The sequence below is a fragment of the Mytilus californianus genome, unplaced genomic scaffold (assembly GCF_021869535.1).
Source record: "Mytilus californianus isolate M0D057914Y unplaced genomic scaffold, xbMytCali1.0.p SCAF_2, whole genome shotgun sequence".
In the NCBI taxonomy this organism is placed as follows: Eukaryota; Metazoa; Mollusca; class Bivalvia; order Mytilida; family Mytilidae; genus Mytilus; species Mytilus californianus.
Genome location: NW_026262668.1, coordinates 29,558,926 through 29,569,238, shown reverse-complemented (window position 1 = coordinate 29,569,238; position 10,313 = coordinate 29,558,926). Strand labels below are relative to the sequence as shown.

General features: G+C 30.2%; 1 protein-coding gene across 2 annotated transcripts in view; it reads right to left on the bottom strand.

The window, feature by feature from the left end:
• Window positions 1-2,698: 2,698 nt before the first annotated feature.
• The window catches only part of LOC127729664 (uncharacterized), a 36,206-nt gene continuing 28,591 nt past the window's right edge, over window positions 2,699-10,313 (bottom strand). For both annotated transcript variants that reach the window (XM_052237517.1, XM_052237518.1), the window contains 2 exons: window positions 8,604-8,687; window positions 2,699-5,894 (listed from right to left, as the gene is read on the bottom strand). In XM_052237517.1, coding sequence (XP_052093477.1) covers window positions 5,739-5,894; window positions 8,604-8,687 — 240 coding nt within the window. In that variant the 3' untranslated portion in view covers window positions 2,699-5,738. The remainder of the gene's footprint in view (window positions 5,895-8,603; window positions 8,688-10,313) is intronic.

Below are 10,313 nucleotides of genomic sequence, written 5' to 3'. Positions count from 1 at the left end.
TTGCTATTGTGCAATACTGTACAATTGAAAATTTCTTGCTATTGCGCAATATTGTGCTATTGGATATTTCTTGCTATTGCGCAATACTGTGCAATTGAAGATTTCTGCTATTGCGCAATACTGTGCAATTGAAGATTTCTTGCTATTGTGCAATACTGTGCAATTGAAAATTTCTTGCTATTGCACAATATTTATTATATAATAATTTACACATCCTGTTTGGTGTGTATCTCCTGCCATGTCATTATTATTTGCTTTTAGATATAAATCAGAAATAACCAACTTAAAATGGAAAATTTTAAAAGAAAAAAAAAAAGGAAAAAAAGAAAAAAAAAGGAAAAAAAAAATCCTCCCCCCCAAATTTTTTGAACCCTCTTATGATTCATCACCCCCAAACTCAATCCCAGCCGTCCCTTTGTGGTATGGTACCTTGCAGTACAATTTCAGAGAGATCCATACACTTGAACGCAAGTTATTGTCTGGAAACTAGAAAAATATGTTTTTTGGCCCCTTTCTGGCCCCAAATTCCTAAAAATTTAGGGCAATTACCCCCAAACTCAAACCCAGCTTTCCCTTTGTGATATGGAACCTTGTAGTACAATTTCAGAAAGATCCATACACTTACACACAAGTTATTGTCCTGAAACTAGAAAAATGCTTGTTTTTTGCCCCTTTTTGGCCCCTAATTCCTAAAATATTGAGGCAATTTCCCCCATCATCAATCCCAGCCTTCCCTTTGTGATATGGTACCTTGCAGTACAATTTCAGAGAGATCCATACACTTGAACACAAGTTATTGTCTGGAAACTAGAAAAATGCTTATTTTTGGCCCCTTTTTGGTTCCCAATTCCTAAACGTTTCGGCAATTACCCCCAAACTCAATTCCAGCTTTCCCTTTGAGATATGGAACCTTGTAGTACAATTTCAGAAAGATCCATACACTTACACACAAGTTATTGTCCTGAAACTAGGTGGGGGCCCACTGACTGCCTAAGAGGGGGCCCGCTCCAGTCATGCTTCAGTGATTCCCTATATAATCAACCAAATTTTTCACAAAAAAGGGGGCCCGGGCCCCCTGGGCCCCCCTAAATCCGCCTCTGCACATCACAGTCATGATCACAGTCATACAAAACAACTGACAAAATAATTCAAACAAACATAGGAATAAATCTAACAAAGACGCCAAATAAAGTTGTAGTTGATAGTAAATTTGAAAAAGACACCATCAATTATTATAATTATTTGTTTGTAAATTTCATCAAAACACATTACATTGTATGAACTATAATTTTCATGTTTTTCTGTGAAGTTACTTTTTGTAGCAGTTTAAGTGAAAATTATTACATAACATAGTTCCTTAATATAAGCTACGTCCTTATGGAACAAGGCAAATATTGTTGTCTTAAATTTACTTTGTTCTTTCTAAACTGCAGAATCCTTGAACAGAATTTGCTATACTTTTTATTTTGTTATATCAGCGCTTCCACTGTTGCTTTAGTTTTCAGATGCCATGATATTTTGGTTTCAAGCATCACTGAAACACTTTGTGTTCAGACATGAAAACATGGATATTGTATCAGAGTTCTCTAAATCTTATTTCCCCTGATGGTTCTTGAAGAAAATCTGCTACATGTAGTCCTCACTAGTATTTCTATTGCAAAACACCAAAATTGTCTTGGTTGGTCCTTTGCTTTCAAGAACTCTGTTATATGGGGGAAGGGGGGGGGGGGGTTATACTAGTACTAAAATAATTTAAGCTAACAAGTTAAGAAAATGTTCTAAAAATCTTTCTATTGACTTAATTTATTTATAATTATTCTGTTGTTGATTTATTGCTTATTTTACTTTTTCGATGTACATGATTTCTATTTTTTGGCATTGAAAAACAGGCACAGTAAAATATAGCATCTTAATGTACTGTTTTGTGTGTTTCAGTATGAAATCTACTTGCTTGCTTTCAGTAACTGTGACCATTCTTTGATACACTATTGTTTATCATCATTTTGCTTGTACTTATCTTTGTAATAGCTTATACTAGTATTTGAGAGTTAGTTGAGTTCCTGTCTTGATCTGATTCATTTTTGTTCCTCTAGTTGTTCTTCTCATCAATATTTAAAGGGGAAGAATTGAGATTTACAACATGTGCCCATTTCAAGTCAGGACCAATGGTTGTCTTATGTTACTTCTAAGGTTTTTGCCCTATTGGGTTGTTGCTTGTGCCTGTTCTTTGACAAATGTTTGATACTCTCTGTTAAATCCATATACTATTTTTAGACTTCAGGTTATTTATAACTTTACATCTTGTACTACTGATAAAGACCTTTTGTTGATCTTCTAGTTCGGTTTTCTGTATTGTTGGGTTTGTGTCTTACTGGCTTATACCCAAAACTGAACATACAAATCTTATTTGTTTACTAATAGGTCTAAAAAACAAAGTACTGTGGATTCATTTATTTTCGTGGCTACCAATTTTTGTGGATTCAGGAATTCTTGCATTTTCGTGGATATTTGATTTTGTGGTTTTTCCAAAGTCTGCATACAAGACTATAGGAATTTTGTTATTCACTTTACATTTAATTTCATGGATCACCTGTAACAACGAAATCCATGAAAATTGGTATCCCACGAATATGAATGAATCCACAGTATTTAGTTAATCCTTCTTTGCTTGAAATGGGCTGCAAATATTTACTAGACATACAAATAAACAAATCTTTATTCAAAAAGCTATACACTTTTCCAGAAAGCTATTTCTGTGATCATAAATCTTACTCATAAGTTATAATTTAAACGAAATAATTAATTTTCCCACACAGGGTGTAATACTGGTTCATCATACCGTAATTAAAAAGCAGTTTTATATATATATAAATAAGAAATTAAACAATTTAACATTCATTTCCATCTAATGAGTTAAATACTACAAAATGTTTTTGCATGTAATTTTATAGGTATAAATTTTCACATTTTCAAACAGTATTAAAATGAAATTTCATCATACAACCAAAAAGAATCAATCTAATTAAAATTAAATCTCTGCACTCGCTCAGCGACCCAGAATAAAAAAATAAGCAAGTGCGGAGATTTAATTTTGATTAGTTGAAAAAGAATGAATATTTTATCATTTAAAATTTTAAGTTTTAATAATAAAATGATTTTAAAAAAAAGTTGACTTTTAGAAAAAATAAATCTGCAACTGCTTTGCACTCATCACTGTGATCCAGTGCCACTTACCAGTAAAAACAAAACTACATTGTATTTCAAGATAAGATTATTGATCACTGAAATAATTTTTTGGTAGAGTTTTACAAATAACAAATATGATATCCAAAACAAAATATAATCTAACAAAACATCTGATACATTAATATTATATCAATTAATAAGTCTTCTTGTTTACTGATAAAATTGTCTAAAAGACAAAGTACATTGTACTCAGTTAATCCTTCTTTCCTAGACATTGGTACAAAAATGTAACACATAAAACTTTAACAGACAAATATGTGTATTTCTTATTCATCTTGGAAAAGGTTGCAGTATAGTACTAATTTTCTATTATAAGACTATATAAGTTAATCATAATAATGTAAAGTGCTTTCCAATTTATTTCTTTGGTTCAAGACTAATGTTAATTATGTATTTTGTAATTAAGACAGAGTTTAAACTAGTCATTCATATTTATCAACAGGTTAAACACTGAGAGAAAAGCTCATAAAATGATACCCATGTACAAAGTCCATGCTGTGGTTAGGGACACTAAAAAATTATTTGATATAAAATAACAAATTAGGAGGTAAAAAATAGCATTATAATTTCATTAAATTCTGATTTATGGTTTGGGAGGTAAAGGGAATATAAATGTGTAATGACGTGTGTACATGATTTTCTAAAGAAAATTATAAAAATTATTCTGATAAAAAAACAAAAAAAGGTGCACAATAGCATCATATGGTTATCAGTTTAGTATACAAAAATGGGACAGAAAGAAAAACAAATGTACTACAAAGAATGAACAAATGACTGACTTCCACATGAATCACAATTAACAGCTCGTTTTACAAAACCATGAGTATACTAACCACATCATACAGTGGTGATGTATCATTATTCATTTTCATCATAATCATTCACACAAAAGACCCTTTCATGTTATTATACAAGCAGACTGATAGGATGTTAGGGATGGAAAAAGCATAATTTTAAAACAGAAATGGATAAAAATTTTCAATCAAATTTTACCAGGAAAAAAATTCAGTATGCAAATTATTGTAAAGAAATTATTTTTAAAATTTCCTATTTAAGCCATGTAATATCTGTTTACAAAATAAACTGGTCCCAGAACTATAAGACTTGAAAAAGTGTTGTGCTAAGTATACACCTACTAGTACTAGTAGTTCAAGGTACTGTGAATTCATTTATTTTCATGGAGACCAGTTTTCTTTGGTTGAGGAAAACTTGTATTTTCATGAATATTTGATTTTAAGATTTTGTCAAAGTCTGCATACAACCTCGTAGAGAATTTCACCTTCATTGAACTTTAAATTCATTGTTTACCTTTACACGAAATCCACGAATATTAGTATATACAACTCTGATAGATCTGAAAAAGCTCATGTGGTACAACTCATCACTTCTAAGCTGCTGACCAAACATGAAGTCATTTTGATCCGTTGTACTGCCGAAATATGTGATAGTAAATGTTAAGATTCAACATATTGCAAATTTCACAGTATAAGCAAACAGTAAGTTGGTGTTCAACAGATATCAAAAGAGCTATCATAAATCATCATTGTCAAATTACTGACTTACAATGAAGTCATTCAGTTCAGAAGTACCTGAGAAAAAATTGATGGACATATTTGTTGGACTAACAGAGAGACAAAAGAACAGACAGATGGACAAGGTTAAAATTGAAAGTAGCTCCCACTCCTAGAGTGGGTTATGATAGCTAGGATTTCAGGTCAGAGGGTCATAGTTTAAGATGAAGCGCATGTTAGGGAGGTTTCTTGTAAAAAAACTTCAAAAGGGACAAGTTATCATGTTTATCTATAAAAGACATGAATAATTAAATAAACTTATGGCTTTTTATTTTGATTTATGGCATCTTTTGATTGTAAAAAGCTTTTCCAGAAGTTTAAATGATTTTCTTTGTATTGATAAGCATACATTTTCCTTCAGAGAACAAAATTACATAAGGGAGAACTGTAAGCAGAAGGCAGTACAGAAAAGGAAGAGGGGAGCTGCTGTCTAGGACACTGTAATAATTACCTTTTATTCTTTTTCACTAACATAGAAATGTATAAATAAAGTTACGCACAATATTCTTAAACACATTAGACATAAACATGAACACAATCACTAAATTTTGATTTAAGCCAGCCTACTTTCATATAAACTTTATGCCTAATAATGCTATAAAGCCACTTAAATAATCATTCAATGATATTACAAAATGGATACATGTAGAACCCTGACTTCAACTATAGCTAGCTTTGGTATTTTCAGAGAGACATATTTTTTTAAAGCTGATAATTCCTGAATTATATATTGTTACTGTCAATAAACACAACCTGATTATAATAACAACTCCTGAATATTCCTTTATCACCACTTCTGGCACATACTTGGAGACAGTCATAACAAATGACTAGAACACTGCAGCCATGTGTTTGGTGTGATGATCCTGACCTGGTCAAGCACAGATAATTGCACAGTCCTATGGACTTAATCTATGAGTTTCAATATCCAGTGTCTACAGACATTTCTTGTAGATAACTAACACAATACATTACAGTTTCTATAATGTCTTCAAATATATGTACTCCTTCTCTGTTGGCTAAATCTGCTAAGTATGCACGTCCTCGAGCATAGTCTTTCATTCCACATTCAGAAATCTGAGAATAAAAAAAGGTATAGTAACTCGAGCAATTAAAGGTAAAGCATGATTTTCTTTCTGTCAAAAGAAATCTTTTTCTCCATGACAAAGGAGAAGGTCTGGTAAGGGCTAATTTCGGCCTAAAATTCAAAGTACAACTGATGAAAGATTTTTGACATTTTTTAAACACTTAAGTGTCTACTATAGTTAATTCAATTAGTTTATGTTAAAGCTTTGGACTGATTTGGTTATTAAAGACGCTCAAATTCAAGCTTAGATATGAAAAATCTATCAAATATGCCACAAAACGTCATTTTTCAGATGGTTTTTGTCTAAAATGATAGTGGCCGCATTCGTGTTCAGTCTCAACTTTTATATATGTTATGTATTATTATCAAATACAACATATATTTAAATATTAAGACTGAACACAAGTGTGGGCATTTTAATTTTAGAAAAAATTGTCTTAAAATTAGCACAAATGCTAAAATTGTGAAGAATTCAGTATTTTTGCATGATATAACGATGCTAGTACCTGATGCATTTCCATTGTATTGTCAAAAGCTGCCGATATTTATATGTAACAAAAGTATTTTACATTCCAATAAATAGCTAAATGTTTACATTTTCAACAACTTTGTAAATATATTATATTTTGGGGCCAAAATGGGGTCTTAATGACCCTACTCCTTTGCATATGTAAGATAACTGTTTTGAATTATGAGCATAGCAAAAATAACCCTTTTACTAGTAAATGATGCATGTTGTTGCATGTTGAACAAATATATTTTCATTCGTTGTCTTGTGAAAATAGTGGTGGCCACAAGATAAAGTTGCAGTTCAGATTAAGACATAGAAAATATTCTACAACAAAAACACTTTTAAACCATACATAGTTCAGTAAAATAATGCAATTATGTCCTTAATCCAAAGTTAAAATCTTGAAAAGTTTATCTTTCCTTGGTCTTGCAGACCTAAGGAAAATAACTTGTTCTTATTTTAATAATTTTGGATACCAAATTTTTAGATAAGGGCCATAATTGTATTTTAATGATGTTTTTAATAAAGGATAAAAAGGATAACAGGAGTTAGATTTTTATGGGGGGGGGGCTAGGATGAAATTTGAAAAAAATAGGCAGGACAGTTGTTTTGAGTAAAAAAAAAGGCAGGATGAGACACTTTGCAAAAAAAAAAAGGCAGGATGACAATTTATGTAAAAAAAAAGTCAGGATAAACTAAAAAAAATAAGGCAGGACTGAATAGAGTGAAAAATAAAAAGGCAGGACCGAATAGAGTGAAAAATAAAAAGGCAGGACAGAGATTACAAATAAAAAAAAAAATGCAGGCCAACATTTTTCATCCTAGCCCCCCCATAAATATCAAATGGTAGATCCCTTACCCAAAAATATCAGATAATACAACAGAACAAACCAACCAACAATTGACTCCGCTAAAAAACTAAAACCGATATTGATGAATACAGAGTACTGTGACTCCATCTGAAACTTTTATCTATCAGCAATAATTAATTCGAGAAAAAATGAAGCAAGAAAATTGATTTTATTTAGATGAAACAAGGGTCTGAAATTTTAACATATAAATATACATGAAACTATGTGCTCCAATTTTAATATGATTGCATCCCAAAGAATTTAGTTAATTTTTTAACAATTTAGACTATTAATATATATGTATATCAGTAAAGTTCCTTTAGATTTGTCTTTTTATCATTTTATCTTCTTATTAATATAGTTTTCAGCTATTTGTAATGTTATGCACTGTATATGATTCTTTTTCAAAGAACATTCAATTTAATATAAAATTAATTTTCAGTTGTTTCATGTTTTCCTTAAAATATTTCACTTTTTTTTGTATGTAACTGTTGATTTTGATTTTTCTTCTTCTGTGTAATAACTTCCTTTAAGATGAACACCAAAGACTTTGTCCAAGTAGCAATACAATAGAAATTTTAAGAGATACTTTTTTTAAAAGAACATATTCACATTGATAACATTTACTTTTAGAATTTAAAAGGTCTGCATTGTATCTTTAAAGATCTAAAAACGTAATTTTGATAATAAAATGCAAATTTTGAAATTAAAATAGCAATATATTACCATGTAAAGTATTCATACCAATGAGCCATGACTGAAGGTGCAGGGCCAACTAATATCCATGGAAATAATATATGCCAATACTAATACAACTGCATGCATACTAAATATTATTTCACTTAAGGGTTCCCCTTAAACAGACCTAATCACAATTTTAACATGTAAAATACAAAAAAAATTTCAAAGTCAATGAACCACATCTGAGGGGCAGGGCAATATTAACTCCATGCAAATACAGCTACATACCAAATATCCTCCACTTATCATTGGTGACTCATCTTAAACTTTATCTTGCACATGTATTATACTGTGATCAATATATCCAAAAGTTCTTTTTTTCACATGTTATGTAAATTTAGAGAGAAGTGCAAAAAGATTTGAACATTCAGCTTAGTAAAAAACACATTGTAAAGAAATTACTCAATGAACATTGTCATATCAATCATTCATCTGTCTTCGTCTCATCAGCGTTTTTATTCTTCCCTTTTGAACCTGATCACACAACGCAATTTAATAAATTTAGTTGAAATATCTTCAAAAATAGCTGTCAATTTTGAATAAAAATGAGAATAAAGCTTACTTTAAGTAATGAACTAGTTCATATTATACCATACCTTTTCTCCTCCTATCAGTGCCCCCTCCTTAATCTGCTGTATACATAGTATAACTTTACATCCTAATCCAACATAGTAACCAGCCTGACAGAGAAACAAACAAAAATATTAAGAACTGAAACATTGCATCATAGCTATACTGGAAAAATATGTGATAGGAATTTAATCCAGGCTTTTATAGAAATAAAATGCTTCGCTGGGGCGCAGCTTGATACGACCGCAGAGGTCGAACCCTGAACAGTTGGGGCAAGTATGGACACAAAATTCAAGCTTGATACAGCTATGACTTTGGATTGTCATTAAATATTTGACACAGCATAGGTTTCTGACACAGGATGAATGTGGTGTAAGAACTGGAAAAAATTTAATTTACCTATTATGGTGGAATATCCATAAACTAAATTGTTTGTTAATTTCAATATATCAAAGAATATGTAGAATTCAATGTTTGATGTAATGTAATAAAGTTGAAATTTGGACCGTTTTTGTTCAATGTGGACCAATTTGGTAACATGTATAAATAATAAAAAATCTAAATACATGGGAGCCCATTTAAATACATCATAAAGGTATTAAAATAGAAAGTGACATCATAGTCATGGCTAAAAATAAACAAAAATCCTTAATCAGCAACATTTAAAGTAATATCTAAAAATAAAATTCCTTTGTAACCATAAAAGCCCATTTAAATACATCATAAAGATATTAAAATAGAAAATGACATCATAGTCATGGCTAAACATAGCAAAAAACCCTTAATCAGCATCATTTAACAGTAATATCTAAAAATGGAAATTACATCATAAAGGTATTAAAATAGAAAATGACATCATAGTCATGGCTAAAAATAAACAAAATCCTTAATCAGCATCAGCAACATTTTATAGTAATATCTAAAAATAAAATTCCTTTGTAACCATAAAAGCCCATTTAAATACATCATAACAGATATTAAAATAGAAAATGACATCATAGTCATGGCTAAACATAGCAAAAACCTTAATCAGCATCATTTAACAGTAATATCTAAAAATAAAAATTTCTTTGCAACCATAAAAGTAAAATAGAAAATGACATCATAATCATAGCTAAAAATAAACAAAAATTTTTTTTATTGGCAAATTTTAAATGGAGTTTATTATACTAAAACAATAAATTTGCAACCATAAACATGATAAAACCCCATTTAAACACATCATAAAAGTATTAAATAATTCAACTACATCATAAGGCTATAAAAATAGAAAATGACTTCATAGTCAAGGCTAAAGGTAAACAAAAAACCTTCATCAGCAAAATTTTATATTGGCAAATTTCCAATGAAGTTTATTACACTAAAATTGTTGGCAAATTTCCAATGCATTTATTAACAATAAAGTTATTGGCAAATTTCCAATTTACATAATTTAAAAGCAGTGTAGATGAGATATTTAAATGAGTTTGAATTACCAACCTTACACTGCTTTTAAATAATGTTCTTTACTCAATTATTTGTCTATTAAAATGGAAACCCTTGTTTTTTAACCTTTTTTCCCCTTATTCCTTAAACATTAGAGCCATAACCACCACCACACCCCCCCCCCCCCCCCCCCCCCCAAAGCCAATTATTACTTTCCAATGTAACCTAAATTTCCAATATACATAATTTTAAATTTCAATTCCTCATGATATATAACCGTATCATTATTATTTTCTTTCATATATAAATCT